Below are 25,173 nucleotides of genomic sequence, written 5' to 3'. Positions count from 1 at the left end.
GTCCAGTCGAACCCCCTCACGCTCGGCGGATAGGAGCAATGGGGTTCGTGGCTCTATAGGGGAAACTATATTTCGTCTCACAAGATATCTGTAAGCACTGCATAATAGAGAATTGTGCTCCTACTGTCACCCCCGCCAAATTTGGGGGGTGGAGAGGCACTTAGAAGCACAATTGCCTATTGTACGCGTGATCCTGGTTGGACCGGCTGGGGTGCCTCTGCCTTTCCCTGAGCTGCAAACATCTTGTGAGACGAGGTATAGGCAAGAGAGGGAAGGCTCTTGTCCAATTGTCGGGGGGGGGGGGGGCGCGTATTGTTCGAAGTAGGGGTGCGGTGGGGTGAAGAGGGGAGTTCAATGGGGCAGCCCATGCTGCGCAGGACGGGGACAAAATCCCTCCCCTTCTCTGCCTGGACACTGCTGCGGAGCCGCAAAAACCTTTGAAAGTCCACGCAGCAACACAAGAAAAGCGTTCAGGCAGCTCAAGTCGAGAGAGCTGGGTGGCTGGGTACTCAATTCCTTGGTCTTGGATTAGTAGCGTAGCCTGGTGGCAGAATCTGAACTACTTCCAAGATGGCGACCGTAGAACCGCCACCTTAAAATCATGCCATTCGGTCTCTGCAATGCGCCAGCTACCTTCGAGCGAATATTGGTCTCCTTGCTTAGAGGCTTTAAATGGATTACATGCCTGTGTTGCCTTGACGAAGTTGTGGTTTTATCATCCACATTTTCTGCGCACCTCAAAAGACTGACGAGCATTCTCTCTGTCTTCCGGAAAGCCGGGCCGCAGTTCAACTCGTCGAAATGGTAATTAGGGCACCGCCAACTCACAATCCTTGGGCATCTTGTTGATGCTTCTGGTGTCCGCCCTGGTCCTGCTAAACTTCAAGCTGTCAAGGACTTCTGTCTTCCTCGATCATTTACGAATGTGCAAAGCTTTATCGGCTTGTGCTCCTATTTCCGACTCACCTCCTGCATATGCAAGCTCTACGAGCGTGTCGTTACTCGGAGGCTCCAAAATTACATGGAGGACGAAGACCTGTGGCCCAACAGCATGTTCGGCTTCCGAGCTCACCTCTTCACCCAGGACGTCCTCATACAACTCAAAGTGGAAGTCCTCACCAATGTCCCGAGCGTAGGCGAGAATGCGGTCATGGCCCTCGATATTAAAGGGGCCTTTGACAACGTTAGCCACGCGGCTGTAATGGAAGGACTCGACAACCTCCACTGTGGCGAGAAGATTCACAGCTATGTGAAGGCCTTTCTCTCCCACCGAACTGCAACGGTTGGGCTCGGAGACCTTCGCAGCGATAAATTCTCAACCCCCAACAAAGGCACACCTCAAGGGTCCGTCATCTCACCACTACTTTTCAACGTGGCTATGATCGGACTCGCTAGACAACTCGAGAAGACCGAAGGCATACAGCATGCCATGTACGCTGACGACTTCACGGTCTGGGTTACCTCCGGGTCGCTAGGCCAGAAAGAAGAACGACTGCAAGCAGCGGCTACCTGCGTGAAAGAATATGTCCGTGCACGAGGTCTCGCCTGCTCCACAGAAAAATCCAAACTCCTGCGAGTTCACAAACGGAAACACAAAGAAGGGACCCTCAATGTCTCCCTCGAAGGACAGCTACTTCCCGAACAAGACAAGATACGAGACTTAGGAATGTGGCTCCAGAGCAATCAGCAATGCAGCCATATGCTCGGCCTTCTCAAGCAATCGACCACTCAGGTAGCCAGGATGATCACGCGCGTGTGGCAGAAGCGGAGCGGTATGCGAGAGGGGGATACCCTGCGCCGGGTTCAGAGCCTGGTACTCAGTCGCGTGGGCTACGCCCTCCCGTATTTCAACCTCAATAAAGGAGAAGTGGAAAGTGCAGATATCATCATCTGCAAAGCTTAGAAGACAGCCCTGCACCTACCAATGAACACCTCCAACGCAAGACTACTAGCTCTTGGCATTCACAACACCTTTGAAGAGATCAAAGAAGCCCAACTGGTCACGCAGATAGCCAGGCTCCAGCAGACTCCTATGGGGTGTTAGCTTTTTAGGCGACTGGAGCTAGGTGGAACAGCGGAAATCGAGAATCGTACTGCGAGCATACCAGACGCAACTCGCCAGACGCTAAAGGTTAGCTCCCTTCCCCGGAACATGGACCCCAACTTGCATGTGGCCCGTAGGGCAGCCCGGGCGAAGTATGTACAACAAAATTTACCTACAAAATCCACAACGGTATACACGGACGTGACTCCGTATACAGGAAGCTCACATAACAGCGCAGTGGCGGTAGCTATTGATTCCAACCTAAAGGAACTAGCTAGCGCCTTAGTCAGGGATTGCACAGTAACCGAAGGGGAGGAGCTGGCCGTTGCTCTAGCGGTGGTAGCCGGGTATCGAAGCAACACATCCCTTACCATTCTTACAGATTTGAGAGAAGCGTGCCGTCACTACATGAGCGACTGCATAGGTCGCGCCGTGCTCAGGCTCCTCCAGAGCGCGATCCCATCAAAAGTCACAACATCTACTGGGTGCCAGGACACACCGACATAGTGGGGAACGAACGCGCCGATGAGGTAGCTCGAGGGTACACGAGCCAAGCTTCCTCCCAATCGGACAATCTACCCGAGCGGGTCGGCCCTATGTACTCAGACATTATGAACTACTATAAGGGGGTACGGATCCGCTATCCGCCGCCTCATCAGGATCTAAAACAACAAGAGGCAGTGTACTGGTGAAGACTGCAGACAGGAACATTCCCTAACCTGCATATCCTAAGCAAAATTTACCCGTCACAATATCGGGACACCTGCCCATGGTGTGGTAGCAAACGTTCGTTATACCACATCACATGGCAATGTAGAAATAATGATAGCTTTTGTAAAGACCCGAGTGTGGATCAGTGTGAGAGCCGGCTCTCCAGCGGCGATCTGTATTGCCAACTAGGTCTGATCCAGCACGCCCAGCGAGCAGCGAAGCTCAGCAGAGCCCTGGAATAGGAGCACCGACCCTGTGAGATGAAAGATGGACCTCTTCTGCTACTAGCACAAGACCTTCCTAGAGAAATTAACGTATTTCCTATCCTATCCTATCCTATCCTATTTCCGACATCTCATCAAAATTTTGCTGTCATCGCCCATCGCCTTACCGACCTCCTTAAGAAAGACACCCTTTTTACCTGGGGCCCTACCCAAGAAAACTCCTTTTCTTCCCTGATCCACTTGCTCACCTCACAACCTGTATTGGCCCATTTCGATCCGTCGGCTCCAGGCTCCAACAAAAGTTCACACAGATGCCAGCGGATATGGTATTAGCACCGTGCTCACCCAACATCACCAAGGTCAAGGCCGTGTCATCGCATATGCCAGCCGCCTTCTTTCCACCGCCGAGCACAATTACTCCATTACAGAGCGCGAGTGCCTTGCCCTTGTTTGAGCTGTGTCTAAATTTCGACCCTACCTGTTTGGCTGTCCTTTCTTGGTTGTGACTGATCACCAAGCTCCTTTGTGGGCTTTCTTCACTGAAGGACCCTACAGGCCGGCTTGGTCGTTGGGCATTGCGCCTCCAAGAGTATTCGTACACCATTGTCTACAAGTTAGGGCGTCTACATCAAGACACTGACTGCGTGTCTTGTCACCCTGTGGAGCCGCCAGATCCCGGAGACAATGAGCTTGGCCCATGCTCGTTCACTATCTCTGATCTGATTAACATTGCGGATGAGCAGCGGCAAGACTCCTCCTTGCGTCCACTAAGACCCCTCATTTCAACTCTTTGTTCTTCACGATGATATCCTATACCGCCGCACCCTTTGCCCTGACGGACCTCTGCTCTTGCCCACGCCACTGCCCATCTTCTTCTTCGCAATATATATTTGGCAAGTACTCGCAGATTATGACTAGCAGCTTACTGGTATCGCTCAAGATGAAAGTATACAACAGTTGCATCATAGCTGTACTCACCTATGGTGCTGAAACGTGGAGGCTAACCAAAAGGGTTCTACTTAAGTTGAGGACAACGCAGAGGGCTAAGGAATGAAAAATGGTAGGGGTAACATTAAGAGATAGGAAACATGCAGAGTGGGTCAGAGAAATAACTCAAGTTACCGACATTCTAGTAGAAATTAAGAAGAAATGGACACGGTCAGGACATGTAGTGCGAAGAGAGGATAACCGATGGTCGCTGAGGGTAACAAACTGGATTCCAAGGGAAGGAAAACGGAGCAGGCGGCGCCAGAAAATTAGGCGGGCGGATGAGGTTAAGAAGTTCGCAGGGGTCAAGTGGATGCAGCTAGCACAGGACCAGGTTAATTGGAGGAATATGGGACAGGCCTTTGCCCTGCAGTGAGTATAGTCAGGCTGATGATGATGATAATGATGATACTATATATATATATATATATATATATATATATATATATATATATATATATATATATATATATATATATATACACACAGTCGAACCCGGTTATATCGAACCCGGATATATCGAATTTTGGTTATATCGAACTCACGAAATATCCCCTTGAAAATCCCATGTAAAAGTATAGGAAAGCCGCGTCATATATCGAACTCAATTTCACCGGTTGTTCGATATATTGAACAACGCACCACGCACTAGAAAGTGTGCCTTCCCCAAAGACGATCGCATCACCCTTGGCCGTTTGCCGCGTGACGTTTTCAAGCCACGCGCGGAAGGAATGAGAGGGGACAGTTCGGCGACGGCTGGTCTGGGCAGCGCCGCGCCCATTCCCCAAAGGCGCGCGCATCTTCAGTTGTTTCCCGCGCGCCAACACATGTGGGTGTACACATTCTTGTGCTGAGCTATCTCTCTCCTTCAGCACGCGCAACATCGCATGCGCCAAGCCAGCTCAGCCCGTTTTCAGACCGACATCGGACGCTTTCTCCAGCGTGTGTTGCGAACCCTCTGCGTGCAGCGGCGCGGCGGCGGACGTGGCTATGGCGCCTGCGGATGTTAAAAAAGCTCCGTTTCTTTTTTTTCTTTTTTTTTTTTTTTTATCGTTGGGCTGTGCGCGCGGTGTAGCGTAAGATATGGCGGCTGCGGACGTTAAAAAGCGGCAGTTTTTTTTTTTTTTTTTGCGGGGATGTTTTTTTCTTTTTTTATTTTTTTTTTAATCATTTATCCTTGCATGTATGAATCAGCGAAAGCACGCGGTCAGCTACTGCGATCATGACGCGTGATAAATCGAACCAGGCTTTGTACAATCAAGCCATCACGGGCACTCTGCCAAGTTCGCTTCCCGCCACCGCAGGAGCTATAAAAAGATAAACGCGCCGTGACGTTATCGCTGCGCAGCATCTTGGCACGCTGCCAATGAGCTGTGGATGAGACGACCGAAACGGACTGAAGCGCGCCATCGACATGCAAGCGAAAATGATCGCGATTTCTGCCGCGGTGGCTCGAGCGGCGAGAGGGACGCAGTTCCAACAAGTTCCAACAAGCTACAAAACTAAGCAAGAAATAAAGGTAAATAAACATATTTATATTTCATCGCTTGATACAAGGTTAAGAGAAAATCCAAAAGAATTTTGGAAATTTATTAAAATCAATAGTAAAGAGGTGACCTCTGTCCCTACTTTGTTAGTTGACGAGAAGACAGTGTCCGACGATTACGAAAAGGCCTGCTGTTTCAATTTTTATTTTCAATCCGTCTTTACTGCCGCATTCTCTGGTGAATTGCCTGAAACACAAGAAAAAGCCTACGAGGACATGCCCGCGGTTACTGTCACATATAACGGTGTCCTCAAGTTACTTTCTAGCCTAAAAAACAAATCAGCCAGTGGGCCTGATGCCATCCCGTCGCATGTATTGAAAGCTTGCTCACAAGATATTGCGCATTTCTTAGTAGCCTTGTTTAATAAATCACTATACAGCATTTCTTTACCTGCAGACTGGAAGGCAGCAAATGTCATCCCAGTCCACAAAAGTGGTCCCAAAAAGGCATTGCAAAACTACAGACCAATCTCTCTTACATGCATATGCTGCAAAACTATAGAACACATTATTTACAGCTCTGTGATGAAACATCTCCAAAACAATAATTTCTTCTCAAATGCTCAACACGGCTTCAGGCCTGGCTTGTCGTGCACGACTCAACTGGTAGAATTTTCTCATGATCTCTTTTATTATTTTGATCTTGGTTTTCAGGTAGACTGCATCTTTTTGGATTTCCGCAAAGCCTTTGATACCGTTCCTCATGCTTTATTGTTATATAAATTATCTTCTCTCTGTATACACCCTGAAGTAGTAGACTGGATTAGAGGTTACTTATCTGGACGAACTCAAAATGTTGTAATCAATGGTACTAATTCAAAGAATGTCACCGTAACCTCTGGCGTGCCCCAAGGGTCTGTCTTGGGGCCTTTGCTATTTCTAGTCTTTATAAATGACATTGTTGAAGGGCTTGAATGTAAAGTGAGATTATATGCTGACGATTGTGCCATTTACAGGAATATACGAAATGATCTTGATGTAAGTAGTATACAGAGTGATCTGAACAAAATTCATTGTTGGTGCACTAAATGGGGCATGTCTTTGAACACTGCTAAATGCCAGTATGTGTCATTTTCCCGTAAACGTCTTCCCGTGAGATCAGTCTATAATTTGGACGGGCTACCACTTGAAAAGGTCCAACATTACAAGTATCTAGGGGTCTATTTTTCAGAAAATTTGACATGGAACCGACACATAGAATATTTAACCTTAAAGTCATCTAGAACGCTAAATCTCATTAGACGAAATTTTTATAAAGCCCCCACAAAAGTAAAAGAACAGCTATATGTAACTAACGTCCGTCCAATACTCGAGTATGCTTGTGCGGCATGGGACCCTCAAAGCTCTTACCTTGTGGAAAAACTTGAACGCATCCAAAACCGCGCTGCCAGGTTTGTTTCCCGCAACTATAACTTCCGTAGTAGCATCACATTAATTAAAGAAAACCTTAGATGGAAAACATTGGCTCACCGGAGACTAACCGCAAAATTAGAACTTTTTTACCAAATATACTCTGATCTTACGGGAATAAACAAGAGCTTGTACATTCTACCTCCACATTTTATCTCTGAACGCCGCGACAATAAGCTGAAAGTTCTTGTAACGCGATGTCGAACTGATGTGTTCCGTAATTCCTTTTTTCCTCACACTTCTTCACTTTGGAATAGTCTTCCTAAGAGCATAGCACAATGTAAAACAGGTAAACATTTTCAGTCTTTCTTGGCGTCCAATTTGTCGTAGTAGCTTTCCACCCTTTTAAACCTGTTTCTCGCACTCACATTTTCAGTGTTGTTCTTTTTATTGTTAAACAAATGTGCTTTACTGTATACTTTCAGTATTGTAACATGCTCATTTTAGGTATTTTTTTTTCCGTTATTGCCCCCCCCCCCCCCTGCTATAATGCCCCTGGGCGCTGCAGGTACTTGTATAAATAAAAAGTAAATAAATAAAGTTTGAAAATTTTCGCTCTGTCGCTGCCGCTCGTCCCTGAGATCGCTCGCTCAGTCGCTTGCATGTGAGCGAACTAGCCTTAACGCATTTTTTTTTTTCTTTTCAAATTCTCAGGTGCAAAAGTGGAGGGTGGGTTCATTATGTGAGTGGGTTGATTACGCGACAAATATGGTATCATTTTTTCGCATCGAAAGTGCCGTCACAAGCCGATTTTTGTATATCGAATTATCGATATATCGAACTATTTCGCGATCCCCTTCGAATTCGATATATCCGGGTTCGACTGTATATATATATATATATATATATATATATATATATATATGCACAAAAGAAAAATAGTATAAATGGCTTTTTGTTGTCAAATGCCGTCATGACAAGTTACTTCACATGGACCCCAGTAACTCCGTGCCAAGGTACGTGAGCATAGCACACCTTCACACAAGAGTGTATGGAAGCTTCCGTTGCCTTTGCTTTCCTGCACATGCACCTGCCCATAACGGCAGCAAAATTTAGATCTCGCTGTTGCCCCTGACAGACGGAAAGGTACAGGCCAGGTATCTTCTCATTGTTTCGGACAGTCAAAAGAAGCTTATAGACAGCAATCTGGCATGGGACAAATATTAGTGCCAAGTGTATGGCTATCAATCCTGCTCAAAATTATGTGGGGTGGGGGGGTACTGTTATATGTTTCAGGCCCCTCGGCTGTCCATGTGGTATGAAAGATGGAGGGCTGCACATTAATCTGAATGTGCACACAATACACGTGCACAGCACCCATGAGTGCTTCAGCGGTGTTTTAGTTAATATTCTTCAGTTGCCATGACAAACAGCTTGGCCAGTATGTTTTGCACAGATTAGCAATTTTTAAGTAAAAAGCTGCGAGTTTAACATTCCAAAACAACCAATATGGGGCTACGAGAGAGGCAGTAATGGAGAGAACTGTACGTGGGATTCCAACAAACCAGGAATCACTAATGTGCGACAACATTTCCCAGGCATCTTTTATGTCTCAGCAACTGCATTCATCCTTAGCTACTGAGTTACCAAAGAGCATAATATGAGAGCACCATTTGCACAGATGTCAATACCACAGGCGAATGAAGGTTAAAAACAAAATGTGTACCATTAACAGCTCATCAAGCCATGTTCACTGTTCAAAATGGCAGCCTTGCCAGACCACAAGTTGCACTGAGGGCTCAGGCCTGTCAATGGATGCCTTTCATAAACACTAGTTGGCTTCACCTCAATGCTACGTGACACAGTAACGACGGAATACTAGCAGTTTTTTGTTTTTGTTTTGTTTTGTTTGTTTGTTTTTTTTAAGTTTAGCCGCAATTCATGAGATTTATGCAGCAGAACATGTCCACATGGTTCTCCTAGCAGCATTACATACATGCCTATGTGGAGCAACAACGTGCAGTTTCAGCGCTGTAGCCTTGTTTTTTTGGTGGTCAGTGAGAGCAAATTTGGGGCAGCACACAAGGGATAAGAATCAGCAGTGGTCAGAGTAGATGTGCCTAATTATTGAACTGATCCCTGAGGAAATCTCCAACACTTTTGACAGGCCCCTCTAATACGAACAAAAGTAACAACCACACTGAAACTAAAGGGCCAATTTCTTGATTGTTTCTGCACTGAATGCAAGCGTTACTTTCGGACACCGTAACCAGAGGAGTGGGGAGCTGCCAACAATCACTGATTGCATGCTGGAGGCACCTGCTGCAAACACCTGCAAAGCTCACAAGCTGCAACAGGGGCTTCCTCCAGCCAATACTACTGAAGGAAGTGACCTCCTTTTCTTTTACAGTGCTAACCAGTGTTTCTCTAGAAACGCTCTCGTTGAAGTGGTCCGCCACTCTGCGCAGCTCCAGCCTCAGCGGCCAACTCTGGGCCATCCAGCAGGCCATCATGGCGGTGCCCACATGGAAGAGACCTACTCCCAGTCGCGCTAAACTCTGTCGGACACTCAATAAAGTTATTGCTCATCCACTAGTGGGACATCAGGAAGGAAAGAAGGATGCACGTACCATGTATCTGGATGATGTTGGCGCTCTTCTGGTTGAGCACCACGTAGAACTCACGCTGGTCCGACACCTTGCCCACCACCCACCACTCGGACGTGGTCTTGGCCGTCATCTCGCCCGCATCCTCCACTCTGCATTGTTAATAAGACCAACGAATGTACTCTCTCCCGAAATCATAGACATCATCATAGGCCTGACTAGGCTGTGCCTGTATTACTCTGTAGTCCTTGTCTTCTCTTGGAATCTAGTCTCAGTGGACATCCCCATTTCTTCCATTTCTTTCCTTGATTTCGCACAGGATGTCATTAACTCACATCTGTTCCTTGGCCCAATCCCTCTTACTTTTTCAAGTTTCATTAGCCTCTGTGTTTCTGCCCCATAGGCGAGCTCAATAAATGCAGCCACCACCCAGCATATCAGTTGACGTCCAGGTGATTATCACCCATGTTCACTGGCAGCAACGCAAACCATGGAGCAGCAAACTCTTCTTTGTTCTACAGCATACACCATCTTCTCCTTTCCAAAAGAGAGAAACTAGCTGGGCCGAAATTCAGACAGGTGCAAGGAAGGAAATAAAACAGACAGGGGAGCTAACCCCAATTCCTTGCGCACACTGCTCTACGAACTGAACTGCACGCCAACCACAGCTGCCTCCCAGTCGCAAAGATAATGTTAGAGGGAATATTCACAGTCTGACAGCTGTCCACACCACTGAGGATGATTCCAGCACAGATCTCAGCACTCATCTGCGTCTTCTTCTTCTGGGAGTCTGTTGCACTTCTTTATCCTCAGCACGACCAGTGAATACCGCTCAGTAACAATATAATTTGACAAACTGCCAATCGCAGGAACTGCAATGGAGGCCACTGCACACTACACAGTGTAGACTTCAGTTCCAGCATATTAGAAAATACCCAAGATGAGAAGAGTGTGCAAGGGAGTGCCACTACTGTCACCACGATAAAACTACGATGCTGACTTTCATTTGTATTTTTTGTAACTATACTTGTTTCCGTGCTGAACCCGCTATTTTCTTTTCCCTGAATTGGCATCGTTACCACCACGGTGCCGCCATGATGATGAATGTTTATTTTGTATTATATATGTACGCAACTTGTTCCCTATATTGTCTCCTTTGTATCCACTCCTGCATGGGCCCGAGAAGGGCCTGCAGTATTTGTATATATAAATAAATAAATAAATCACAGCCCTGCAGAATGGCATGTTTTGTAAAAAACTGCCCTTCTCAAAGCTCAAAAAGGGCCAAGTTCTGGGCCAGTATTCAATGCTATTTGTTGTTCTTCCGAGGAGGCTTCACTGTGCTCTCTTGCATACGCGCATTGTCTCTTTCTTGCTCCCCCTATTATGCATGCTCTTTTCTGCCACTTCATGAATATGTCCACAGTGTGGTCACCTCAGTGACAAGGTGGCAATAGGTGTTGCACAGCAGTGGAAACTGCAATGTAACAGCTGGGCCTGTAGGTTACATAGGTCAGCCCACAACAATGCTGCATCTGGGGAATGTGACAGTGCAGTGTCCCCATAACTGGGGAGCCTGGTAATGAGTGCATCTTGGCATGCTGTGTGCTATCATACCCCCACACCCCAGAGTTGTCAAGGGACTGCATTCCTAAGCAATGTACAGCACTACTTGTACGGGCAAAACATAACTATTTCCCGGCATTAGGTAAAGCGGATAAGCGAGTGCTATTCCACCACGAGAGGAATTTTTGAGCCAGCTTTACTGACAGCACAATGACCATGGGCCATTAAAATGATGCTCTTCCGCTTGCCCTTCAACTTAACACTCTGAAATGCCCCCCAATATCAAGAGAACCGGTAAGGACTGCACACAAAATACATCATGCATCGGCACTCGATTACTCACATGGTACAACTGCTAATGTACAGCCTCGTCCACTTCTAGCTGTAACACGCTCACTGCTTTCAAAGCGTCATTGCGTCTGGCCAGGCTAAGCAATAAAGATGCGTGGCAGGCCATGTGAAGTAGCATGTCCAGACTCCTGTGTGCTTGCATCGATTTGCATCAATATATGCCTGCATCGGACACAATGTTACTTTGAAAGCAGTGACAGTGTTATAGCTAGATGTGGATTACCTTGTACCTCTCACCGTTGTCATGCATCACAAGGCGCAAGTAACCATCATGATTGGCTTGGGAGCACGCAAATACGCTTTATGCAGGAAGTTTCCACTGCTGAATGCCAGCAGCAAATGAGCTCACAACTTTCTGACAGCACACCAGCTGCCTGGAGTTCAACTTGGCCGCTGATCGGAGGTGTAGCCGTGACATGGTGCTTGTAGCACTTATGATTACATGGCCACACTTTAGAAAAAATAGTACTAGACACATCCACTAAGCAGTAAATAAGTAATAAGTAATTAATTATTTATTAGTAATTAGTAATAGTTAAGTCCTAAGAGCGTTCCCTCTAGACATTGACTACATTTACTGGCCACCTTCAGAGCAGCCACTCCATGGCCCCTATAGCACACCTGATCGGGCATCAATGCCCATCATCATCGTCATCATCATCAACCGGACTATCCTGGCCTGATCCAGAACTTCGTGATCCCCCGATACAAAAGGGAATGGCAGCATCAGCATCAGCATCAGCATCATATACCCATTGAAGGCAAAGGCCCCTCCCATATTTCTCCAATTAACCCGGTTCTATGCTAGCTGCATCCACTTGACCCCTGCGAACTTCTTAACCTCATCCGCCCACCTAACTTTCTGCCGCCCCCCGCTACGCTTTCCTTCCCTTGGAATCCAGTTTGTTACCCTCAGCGACCATCGGTTATCCTCTCTTCGCGCTACATGTCCTGACCATGTCCATTTCTTCTTCTTAATTTCTACCAGAACGTCGGTAACTTGAGTTATTTCTCTGACCCACTCTGCACGCTTTCTATCTCTTAATGTTACCCCTACCATTTTTCGTTCCATAGCCCTCTGGGTTGTCCTCAACTTAAGTAGAACTCTCTTGGTTAGCCTCCACGTTTCAGCCCCATAGGTGAGTACAGGCAAGATGCAACTGTTGTACACTTTCCTCTTGAGCGATACCGGTAAGCTGCTAGTCATAATCTGCGAGTGCTTGCCAAATGCACTCCATCCCAATCGTATTCTTGTTATTTCCTTTTCGTGGTCCGGATCTGCTGTTACTACCTGTCCTAAGTAGACATATTCGCCTACTACTTCCAGTATTTCGCTACCTAATGTAAACTGCTGTTCCTTCCCGAGGCTGTTGAACATTACCTTAGTCTTCTGCATATCGATTTTCAAGCTTACCTTTCTACTTTTGCTGTCTAGGTCATCAATCATTCTTTGCAGTTCATCTCCTGAGTTACTTAGCAAGGCTATGTCATCAGCAAATCGCAGATTACTGAGGTATTCTCAATCTACCCTTATCCCTAAATGATCCCATTCCAAGTCTCTGAATACTTCCTCTAAGCAAGCTATGAATAATACTGGGGACAACTCAGAGGGCTATGGAACGAGAAGTGGTTGAGGTAACATTAAGAGATAGGAAGCGTGCAGAGTGGGTCAGAGAAATAACTCAAGTTACTGACATTCTAGTGGAAATGAAGAAGAAATGGGCGTGGGCAGGACATGTAGTGCGAAGAGAGGATAACCGATGGTCGCTTCGGGTAACAAACTGGGTTCCAAGGGAAGGAAAGCGTAGCAGGAGGCGGCAGAAAGTTAGGTGGGCAGATGAGATTAAGAAGTTTGCAGGGGTCAAGTGGATGCAGCTAGCACAGAACCGGTTAATTGGAGAAATATGGGAGAGGCATTCGCCCTGCAGTGGGTATAGTCAGGCGGCGGCGGCTGCTGCTGCTGCTGCTGCTATGATGATGATGATGATCTATTCTGTAGCAAGATCCTGAACTCTTCTGCCCTCTCCCTCACCGCTAATTTGTTGATGGACTTCTTTCTTACTAATCTGCTGTGTTCCTTCTTCAGATTTAGACTAATTCAGGACTTCACCATCCTGTGGTCACTGCATTGCACTTTCCCGATTACCTTTACATCTTGCAAAATGGCGGATGTTGAACACAGTATGAAATCAATTTCATTTTTAGTCTCCTCGTTAGGACTTTTGCGTGTCCATTTCCGGTTCTTCGGTTTGCTGAAGAAGGTATTCATGATTCTTAAGTTATTGCACTCTGCAAACTCAACTAGCAACTGTCCCCTGCTATTCCTAGACCCAATGCCATAGTCACCTACTGCCTGGTCTGCTGCCTGCTTTTTCCCTACCTTGGCATTGAAGTCGCCCATTAGTACAGTATACTGCGTCTTTACTTTTCGCATTGCCGATTCTACATCTTCATAGAAGCTTTAAACTACCTGGTCATCATAACTACATGTAGGTGCATAGGCCTGTACAACCTTCAGTGTATACCGCTTATTAAGCCCAATTACGATGACTGCCACCCTCTCATTAATACTATAACATTCATCTATATTACCAGCAATATACTTATTGACAAGGAAACCTACTCCTAGTTCTCGCCTCTCCGGTAAACCTCGATAACACAGTACATGCCCATCCTTCAGTACAGTATATGCCTCATTCGGCCTCCTAACCTCACTAAGCCCTATGACATCCCATTTCATGCCCTCTAGTTCCTCTAACTGCACTGCTAAACTAGCTTCACTAGCTAGGGTTCTAGCGTTAAATGTTGCCATGGTCAGTTTCCAATGGTGGCCTGTCCAACGGAGCCAGGAATTCTTTGCACCCCCTGCTGCGTCACAGGTCTGACCGTCGCCGTGGTCAGTTGTTCCGCAGTCGCTGGTGACTGAAGGCCGGGGTTTTGTGGAGCTTATCATGAGAGGTTGCGGCCAATTACTGCACCAGGGTGGCCAACTCCTGTTCTGGTGAGGGAGTGCATTGCTGGAGGTGTTCACCGGCATCAGGTCACACCCCAAGCCTGTTTATGCAATTCCATCAGCACGCAGATTTTTTTTTTGTCCAGTGGAGAAGTGCGCGGCACCGGAATTTGAGCCCTAATCCTCTGGCATGTGAAGGGGATGTTCTACTGCTACGCCATGCAGCGGTGGCGTAGCGGTATCAACGCCCACTGTAGCACAAATAATGGGTACAATTTCACACTCTTTAGGTCAATCCTGGTTTGTAAAGCAGATAGGCTAGTTCCGCTTGTGTGCCCACACCAAGTCTCCCTCTGTTTGGCTGCATTCACCTCAAACGTCCCCCTATTCCGAGTACACTGTACAGAGCTCTCTAGAAACGATGCAAGCAATGCATTCCCTGCAGGAGTACAGTAGCCAGTGCTTTCAAGGGGAATGATGCAAACTATACTGTTAAAGATTGTGCTGCAAGTGTTTAACATTGTCCTTAGAACTTGGCAACAGCTAAAGCAAAGCAAGGAAGCACAGGAATGTCGTGGTTATATTGCGAGACAAAGTACACCACACGAGTGCCCACATAAATTCAATCACTAATTTTCAATCATTATTGAAAACAACAATTCGACAGTTCAAAACTTAGTCATGAAAAAGGTCTGCTCAATGGTTCATGGGGTTTAAACTACCAATGCAATTCTGGCTAAGACAGGTGCAGCAGTGGAGGGCCTCAGCTCATTTCGTCCACCTAGGGTTGTTTAAGGGAACTAAACCCTGACCAAAACATGTCACGAGATTACTGTAGAAAAGGCCTTGCCTCATAGTGTTGAGATTGTGCACTGCAGTATTCAAGCAAACAGGTTTATAGGAACCTTATATTGGCATTAAAAATTGCATTAAACGAACCAAGGTCACCTCTTGTCCCAAAACACTGTCACTATCAGTGTAGCAACCCATGTGATCGCATCTCATGAAATATCACTGAATTTCTCAAGTGCACAATGTTCATCTTTCTTTCAAAAGGAGTGCTTGCTATCTTTTAGTATACTTTTCATTTTCCAGTATGCCCTTCAATAACAAGCAAGGCTGCTACCGCATCGCCTATGATGTGCTTTTAGAATCGCGCCCCAACCACTGATCGAACCACCACAGTGGGGCTCTCATGAAGAAGGCTTTTCTTTAAAAAAAAAAAAAAAAAAAAAAAAGGAAAGAATCCTCTCCAACCGAAAATCACAGCAAAGGTTAGCAAATAAAGTTGGGCTATACGCTAGCTTTTAGCAAATGGCCGCAGCATTGCAAGTAGCATGGTAAAAAGACAGTAGATAGTGAAAAAGGGGGAATGATGGGAAAGAAGGCTAGCGTTTTGGCATGCTGTACCATCATTTCCCCTTTCCTCTTTGTCCCATCTTTTTACTGCACTAGTTTAAATGATGCAGCCATTTCTTACACGCCATCAAAAAGAAACAATAGAAATAACTAAACTCCTGGTGTTGTTTACTAAAGGCAGCAAGCTGCGTTAGTCAGGCCATCCTGAAAAACAAAAAATGCAACTTGCAGATATGTATGAGGATGCTCAATGGAGCTTCAATAAACATTTCACAAAATAAAAAAATTGCATGACTGCATAATCACCACTTTGCTAGTGTGCACAATTTGCAAAATTCCAGCTTTCAGTTGGGCCACACTTGCAAAGCATGGTCTGCATTCCAAGCTGCGCAAAGGTGAGTGGCGCAACCCCTCTATTGTAAAAAAAAAAGGAGTAAGAGGAGTGTTGAGGAGGCCACTCACTGCTGCAGATCCTCATTGATATCAGCCAGGAAGCGCACCAGCTCGGGTGGCACGGCAATGCCCGTCCTCCGCTCCGAGTGCACCGTCGACTTCTGAGCCAGGTTCATGCGGTTGAAGTAGATGTACTTGCTCTGGCCCTCCAGCGGAGAGCTGCCACAACAACCAGGAAGAAAAACACACTTTTGGAGCAGGTTGGGAGCACCAACAATGTTTCTTTTCTTTTTTTAGGCTTTAAGTCCCACAGAGAGCCTCTTGTGGCTGCATAAGTCTGCTGGCAGCATGCGTAAGGAGTGCCAAGAACACAGATTTTATGAATGCCTCACAAAAGCCAAAATCTGCATTGATTCCCTCCCTCCATTATTCTGTGGTGACAGCAGACCCCACATGACTGCAAGAGGAGATGCGATTCAAGCTTGAATAACCACTACATCAAGGAAAGGTTAGTAGCGAGACAAAAAGACACTCACAAATAGGCACAAATACACACAGAGGACAGACACTGACTCCAACTTCTTCCTCGAAACACCACATACAAACTTCTTCTTCAACATCCAAATGCTCCCACAAAGAACAAAACAAAGTCAGCATAGCAATTTAGGCCTACCCTAACTAACAACATTTAACAGCTGACCTTCACTGCTATATAGCGAGAGAGTTGATTCACTAATACATTTTGAACATCTTGCCCGTGAGCTGCTAGAAGCCTCATATGTAAAAAGACGATTCAAAATGTATTAGTGAATCTTCTCTCTCGCTATATAGCAGTGAAGATCGACTGTTAAATGTTGTTAGTTAGGGTAGGCCCAAATTGCTATGCTGACTTTGTTGCTGTCTTTGTGGGAGCATTTTGATGTTGAAGAAGTTTCTATGTGGTGTTCCGAGAAAGAAGCTGGAGTCAGCGCCTGCCCTGTGTGCCTATTTGTGAGTGTCGTTTTGTTGCGCAATTAACCTTTCCTTTATGTGACTATGCACCAACTAGCCCAGCAATCAGTCTTAATTAACCACTACATCTGTTGCTTGCCTTGTGGAAAGTGGCTATTTTATGATCACCGGAGGCCAGAGTAAATGCCGTTCAAGCTTTTGCGCAAATGACAACTGCATGCTGCTGTGCAGCAAAAAAAATTCTTTTGCCGCTGTCGTACCAGCATATTTTTATTCCACTGCCGGAGTCAACAAGCAGGAACAAACAACAGCTGCCTCCGAAGAGGAAAAGAGGAGCTAACACCAATCACATACTTTGCACGCATATCATATTGTGCACAGAGATAACTGGGAATCCTGAACAGCATGAAGAAGACACTCATTGATCATTTGTGTTCTAAAAACACAACTGCAGCCCTTCAACAAATGTGCCCTTGCTCAAGAGCATACGGTAGACTTTCACCAGAAGTGCATGTCGCAACCTTCGAGTACCGCCAGGGTTAATCAAATGCACTTGTGCAGGCACCAACATGCAAAAATGGAGGCGCTGATTCGTGTCCGCCTACAATACTTGATAATATACTAAAAAATCAGTGCTCCTGCATTGTATTGCATTGTGTTTTATTGTATTAATGCTGGATTCCTTCCCACTAACATTGCATTTACTTAGTTCTTACTACACCCCCTGCCCCTCACATAATGCCCAAAAAGAGGTCTTTAAGGTTTGGCTTCATTTTAGATATGAGGTTTCACATCTCAAAGCCAATCAGGCTATGAGAAATGCCGTAGTGGACGGCTCCGAAAATTTTATTTCAAAAGAAGCATTTCAACTAATGTGAACCGCTTGTGAGCTTTCACGAGACATGCTCTTCCATTGAGACAACAATACTGGCTGCACCCTGAAAGACATTGACATTAATATTGACATGACCATTCAAGGAAGGGTAGAGATATTTTGACCACCATAAAAAAAAATACACTCAAATCCTATGTGTCAACACATTTGCACCACTCGAAATTGTCTGAGCAGCCTGCACTTCGTCTTCAACAAAGGAACTGATAGGTGTCTGCTATCAACCACCTGACCTTTTGCAACATCTCTGCAATAAAATGAGGTTGTTGTGCGACCACATGCTTGCGACCTTCTCGGTGATTTTAATTTTCCAGGTATCAACTGGCTCTCTTCATCTGCTGCTAGCACCACATCCCGAGACTTTCGAATTTGGATCTGTCTCAAAGTGTAAATCATCCGACACGTGGCTCGAATACACTTGATCTTATATTCTCAGCAGCGCTCCTGACAGGGTAAGCGACATTATGTAAATTTCAATGAATTTAGTGCTCACAAACTAACGTGGTTACCAATAAGATTCCCTTCTGATCACAAAATCAAGATGATGAGGGACTATAATAAGGCCAAATATTCTTATAAATGAATGCAGATTTTTATGAATTTCTTCCCCACACATTCCTACCATGATCTAAGAGCAGATCAGTATATGAAAACTTATTTTTAAATTTCTTCCCCACACATTCCTACCATGATCTAAGAGCAGATCAGTATATGAAAACTTATTTTTAGAGACAAGATCTGTGAGTTGGTCGACCTTTATGTTCCATAAGTCCAAGTGAGCAACGACAAATCAGCACCTTGGTTTAATAAATCCCTTAAAAAAAATTAGAAACAAAAAGCCTTGTTGACTGGTGATCAGTCCGAATGGAAGACATTTGCCACAACCTTCCCACATAACTAAAATCAATGCCTAAGAAGTTTTGGCAGGTGACTGCACCGTAACAAGATTATTTTAACATTTCATTACATGGGAAATCACATTTACCTGTTCCCGACGAAGACTGCCCATCAAAATTCAACCAATTCTTTTTATCTGTTTTTACAAAGGAAGACCATTTCAAGTGCCGTTTGTCCCGGAATATGAGTGGACGTTTATGGAACCCACTACTATAACTGCTGAGAGCATATCACCTCTGATCAATAACTTCAACCCTTCTACCTTTTCTAGAGTCAACAACATCAACTCAAAAACATTGAAAAATTCGAAGCCTATATTCAGTGAAAACTTTCTCTCAAAAACATTAAAAAATTCAAAGCCTATATCCAGTGAAAACTTTCTCGTATATTTCAACAATTGCTACAGACTGATCAATTGCCAGCACATTGAAAAATGGCTAAAGTAATTCCAGTTTTTAAGAGTGGCAATAGAAGCTCTCTGATAGCTACTTGCCAATCTCAATCACATGATTATGTTGTAAATTACTCGGCAAGCACATTGTCTCCTCTAACGTCCGCAGTCATCTTGAGTCTAATCACTTTTTCTTTCCTAACCAGCACGCCTTCATAACAGATTACTTGAGTGATACACAGCTAACAAATGATCTGAATTTCAATATTGATGATTACAAACAGACTGACTGCCTCTTCCTTAGCCCATTGTCGCCTAATCTCCAAACTGTCAGCCCTTCGTCTCCATTCCCCAACTTTATCATGGATTCAAAATTTCCTTACCCTTCGCAAGCAGTTTATGATAGTTGTTAATTTTCATCAGCCGCTTATGTCACCTCAGGTGTTCTACAGGGCAGTGTTCTCGAAACGTTCTTATTCCTTATTTATATTGATGATCTACTAAATAATACTTTTTCCCGTATGTGTTTGCTGATTGATTACATCATTTACCGCAAAATAAAATCTACTGATGATCATCTTGTCCTTGAGCAGGGACTCAATTTTATTTATGAGTGGTGTGAAAACTGGCCCATGACAATTAACCCTAACGAATGTTGAATAATGACCTTTAGCAATAAACAAACTAACCACAACTTCTCTTACCTCTTAAATAATGTACTTGTGGCTGAGACCTCATCCTAAATATACCTAGCATTCAGTTCAGTTCAGTCGTTCAGTCGTGTCCGACTCTTCGTGACCCTATGGACCATGTCACGCCACGCTTTCCGGTCTCTCACTATCTTCCTAACATCACATAACTTCATCTGCAGTGCCTCGAGGATGCCATCTAACCATCGCGTTTGCTACCTACCCCTTCTCCGGCAACCCTCAACCTTTCCCAACATCAAATCCTTCTCCAGTGACTCCTCTCTTCTCATCAGATGACCAAAGTAGCTGAGCTTTAACTTTAGAATTTGACCCTCCAATGAGCAGTCAGGGTTTATGGTCGACAATATCGACTGATTTGATCTTCTGGCAGTCCAAGGCACTCTCAAGAGTCTTCGCCAGCACCACAATTCAAACGCGTCAATTCTTCGGCGGTCAGCCTTTTTCACAGTCCAACTCTCGCAACCATACATCACAACTGGAAAGACCATAGCACGAGTTTATACGGATCTTGGTTGGCAGACTAATGTCTCTGCTCTTTACTAGGTGGTCAAGGCTAACCATTGCTCTCTTTCCCAGAAGCAGGCGTCTCCTAATTTCATGGCTGCAGTCTCCTTCCGAGGTAATCTTGGAGCCCAAGAACAGAAAATCTGTCACAGCTTCCACTTCTTGTCCATTGATGCTCCAGGACTTGATAGGGCAAGACGCCATGATCTTTGTCTTTTTAATGTTCAGTTTAAGCCCAAACTTCTCACTCTCTTCTTGTACGTGCATCAGAAGTCTCTTGAGTTCCATTTCACTTTCTGCCATTAAAGTGGTATCATCCGCATATCTAAGGTTGTTGATACGTTTTCCAGCAATCTTCACTCCAGCTGAAGACTCGTTCAGACCGGCCTTCCTCATGATGCACTCTGCATATAGGTTAAATAGGCAGGGCAACAACATGCAGCCTTGCCTCACTCCTTTCTCAATCGAAAACCAATCAGTAAGACCATGCCCAGTTCTGACTGTGGCCTCTTGCCCTTCATACAGGTTCCTGAGGAGACAGATGAGGTGAATTGGAACTCCCATCTCTTGGAGAGCTTGCCACAATCTGCTGTGATCTACGCACCTAGCATTCATTTGACATTAAATCTTTCCTGGTTCAAACACATCCCTTCCATATGTGCTAAAGCATCCTGCTCACTTGGTTAAGTCCACCGCAACCTCAAAAAAGCCCCTCTCATGCTCGTGAAGTTGCTTACATAACATATGTACACCACAAACTAAAATCTGAGTCTGCAATATGATCACCATACCAGGATTATCTGCAAACAAAATTGGAATCAATACAGAACAGAGCTGCCAGGTTTATCTCCAAAAATTACAGTCGTCAATCCAGTATATCTGAAATAAAAAAATAATAAAAATTGTGGGGGTTTAAGCATGGCTTGAACCTAGTGACAGAGCGAAAGCTGTGAGTGCTGCAGCGAATCTTTCGGCGGACACCTGGATTTAATGCGCTGCCGTCACAACAGACAAACCTTCTGTCCTAGCAACTCGCTGTTGTCGTTCGCCTCTACCAATTATCGAGTTATCTGTTTTCTTCTTCTCTTTCTTCCTCTTCTTTTTCTTCTGTCTCTCCTTCTTCATTGTCTTCCACAATGCCACGCCGCCCACAACACTCCACTGCGCACTTCTAGGTGCTTACACAATCAAATTAGTTTTTTACAAAATCATGTCCATGATTTCAACTCAGTTATGACCCACATTCAGGACATTTTTGTTCACTGCCTACCTCCGCTAAAGTTGATTGATGAAGTTCCTGAATATGATGCGATTAGATTTGCTTCCGTTTGCGTCGTCGCATTCTAAGCCGGTAAAATGCACTGTGGCTAAGTCATGCTATAATAACAACACTCTAAACAAATTAGAGGTGCGCGCGGGCCGAGATTTTGAGCCTGAGCTCGGCCCAACGCTACAGACCCAAGCCCGACCCAGCCCGACTCTGAAAGGGACTGAGCCCGGCGCTGAGATTTAAGGCCTGGGCCTGGCCTGGCCCATTGTGATATCATTGCTAACAACAAAAATATCTTCAGGATGATAAGTTTACCCAAGATCTTGGAATGTTGAGCTCACGCATTTGAAATGGCAAATTTGCTGAATATGTAGAGGCACAGTGCGTACGTAGAATTAACTTGATCGTGCAAAAACAACAAGTCATGCATTGAATTTAGGCATTTGCGGTGCTCCCGATAATGAACCCGACGGTAGCGCTGAAGTTTCGTTTGGTGCTACAACTAGTGGCTGAAATGATTAAAACGTTCTTTGACAGGAAAGAAATTTTTCGGAATAGTGCCCAGAATATTATATTCTAGGCACTATATTTTCGGCAAGCAGCTTTTTCGCTACCCCAAGAGTATGCTAGCTCTGAACATAATAAAGGTTTTTTTTATTGTGGTCAAGTACTCGGGGAGCTCGCCTGGCTCATCGTGAGCCTTTCACGTGAACTTTTCGCAACAAGAGAAGCAAGAGGAAACTCTTTCACTGCAGATGGTTTGAGCTGTGTCCTGCTTCAAATGATAACATGTCGAGGTATTTATTTTAATTTTATTTACAATATACTGCAGGCCCTTTGGTGCGCCCAAGCAGGAGTGGCAACAATAATATTATTACATCATATATAAAGAAAAAATTATACACAGCTAGAACACAATAATCATGGCAGCCAGGGGTAGAAAAATCGAACATTTGGTACAATAATCAAATGAAAAACGTCAGTGAAATCGGCAGTACAAAAGAAAACATTTTTTTTTTGTTATTTAAAACACACACGAATATTTAAAGCAGCAACACAACAACAGGTTAGTTAAGGTATTCAAGACTCAATTAGGTCAATCGAGTCGATGCTATTTGTTAGGTGAGGTGGCAGTCGGTTCCAGTCTTCTATAGTACGAGAAAAAAAGGAATATTTAAAAGCGTTTACTCTAGAATTGTATGGAGTTAATTGATGTTCGTGACGATTTCTTGTCAGACAGGTGTTTAACGGTTTCAGGTAAGCCCAGGAGTTCATTAACAATTTATTGTGTTTCAGCAAGAACAGAAGTTTGAGTCTTTGAATCTTTCTTCGTAATTCGAGTGTTGGGATGTTATGTTGCTTCATTAGTTTTGTTGATGAATGCATCGCACGATACTTGGACAAAATAAAACGAACAGCTTTGCGTTCATTTTATTTTTATAGAGCAGTAAGCCACAACGAAAACGTTTGATAGGCGACAGCATGGCACAAAACCTTGAAACGAATACCTAAACATCAGTGCCAATGTTAAAAAAGCGGAGATGCGAAACACGAAACTATATAGCCCACAAGCGGCCCTTCTGCTCGGTAACTGACGGCTACCAAATATCTGTTCGTGGTGAGGAGGCAGGGAGGAAAGACGTGTCGACACCGGGAAAGAACTCTGAAGCTCTGGCGTGGGAAAGATGCGGGAAAATGCTGCGTGTTCTATACGCTTATCGCACTATGGCTGTATTCACGCTTTCGGAAAAGTTGCATGTGTTCTTGATCGAGGTGTTTGGTCCGGCCCGGCCCACCTGAGAGAAATATACCTTGGCATGGGCCTGGCCTGAGCCCGAGAAAGAGAGCTTCCGAGCGGCCCGAGCCCGGCCCGCAGGCCGGGCCGGGTACAGGCTTTCGGGTCGGCCCGAGCCCGTGCACAGCTCTAAAACAAGACTTGTTTTCGTTCTGTAGAAATTAGTTTCAACTGCAAAAACAATCACCCTGTGAAGGCAGGACACCCCTAGCAACTGCTTGTGTCTGTATCAAAATCTATGATCACAATTTTAAGCAAAAATGACGAGAAGAAACTGGCAGAACCTGCAAAGGTAAAGGAAAGATAACAGCCGTTCCCTCTGTACACAAATTTTTCCCATAGACTAAGGAAGGTAGGCAAGTAAGCCTACGCCAGAGTTGGCTCCCAAAAAGCTTGGAAAATTGCGCAGACTTGTTAACGCCACAAAAGTGCACCTCAAGGCATGAGAATCATTTTGTTGCATGTCAAGAACGTGTCATCTATTCCAAACAGTAAACGGTATGTCGGCCAGACGGGCAGATGCCTTAACGACTGCCCAATAGAACACAACGTTTTCCATACAGTTAAAGGGCCCTTTGGCATCCACTGCAGAGATTGTGAAAGTAAAGACTGCCAGCCATATTCCTATTAAACAAAAGTGTTAAGTAGGCATCGAGACAAGTTAACTCGAGAAATTATTGAAGTCGTGCGCCTGGTCAAAGGACATCTGCCCTTCCTTAGCATTGTCAGCGAAAGAATCAACATCATCATCATCATCATCAGCCTGATTATACCCACTGCAGGGCAAAGGCCTCTCCCATATTTCTCCACTTAACCCGGTTCTGTGCTAGCTGCAACCACTTGGCCCCTGCAAACTTCTTAATCTCACCCGCCCACCTAACTTTCTGCCGCCCCCTGCTACGCTTTCCTTCCCTTGGAATCCAGTTTGTTACCCTCAGCGACCATCGGTTATCCTCTCTTCGCACTACATGTCCTGCCCATGTCCATTTCTTCTTCTTAACTTCTACTAGAATGTCGGTAACTTGAGTTATTTCTCTGACCCACTCTGCACGCTTTCTATCTCTTAATGTTACCCCTATCATTTTTCGTTCCATAGCCCTCTGGGTTGTCCTCAACTTAAGTAGCACTCTCTTGGTTAGCCTCCACGTTTCAGCCCCATAGGTGAGTACAGGCAAGATGCAACTGTTGTATACTTTCCTCTTGAGCGACACCGGTAAGCTGCTAGTCATAATCTGCGAGTGCGCTCCATCCAAATGCGCTCCATCCCAATCGTATTCTTCTTGTTATTTCCTTTTCGTGGTCCGGATCTGCGGTTACTACCTGTCCTAAGTAGACATATTTGTCTACTACTTCCAGTACTTCGCTACCTAATGTAAACTGCTGTTCCTTCCCGAGGCTGTTGAACATTACCTTAGTCTTCTGCATATTGATTTTCAAGCCTACCTTTCTACTTTTCCTGTCTAGGTCATCAATCATTATTTGCAGTTCATCCCCCGAGTTGCTTAGCAAGGCAATGTCATCAGCAAATCGCAGATTACTGAGGTATTCTCCGTCTACCCTTATCCCTAACTGCTCCCATTCCAAGTCTCTGAATACCTCCTCTAAGCAAGCTGTGAATAGTACTGGGCAGATTGTGTCTCCTTGCCTAACACCTTTCTTTATGGGAATTTTGT

The 25,173-nt window shown here is 45.2% G+C and overlaps 1 protein-coding gene across 5 annotated transcripts in view; it reads right to left on the bottom strand.

Moving 5' to 3' along the window:
• The window catches only part of Ccz1 (vacuolar fusion protein CCZ1), a 107,745-nt gene that overhangs the window by 12,940 nt on the left and 69,632 nt on the right, over window positions 1-25,173 (bottom strand). For all 5 annotated transcript variants that reach the window (XM_084603542.1, XM_084603543.1, XM_084603544.1 and 2 more), the window contains 2 exons: window positions 16,160-16,309; window positions 9,493-9,620 (listed from right to left, as the gene is read on the bottom strand). In XM_084603542.1, the coding sequence (XP_084459668.1) occupies window positions 9,493-9,620; window positions 16,160-16,309 (278 nt within the window). The remainder of the gene's footprint in view (window positions 1-9,492; window positions 9,621-16,159; window positions 16,310-25,173) is intronic.

The sequence above is a fragment of the Amblyomma maculatum genome, chromosome 5 (assembly GCF_055883805.1).
Source record: "Amblyomma maculatum isolate TAMU_Amacu chromosome 5, ASM5588380v1, whole genome shotgun sequence".
NCBI classification, from domain to species: Eukaryota; Metazoa; Arthropoda; class Arachnida; order Ixodida; family Ixodidae; genus Amblyomma; species Amblyomma maculatum.
This window is presented reverse-complemented; position numbering and strand designations above follow the sequence as displayed.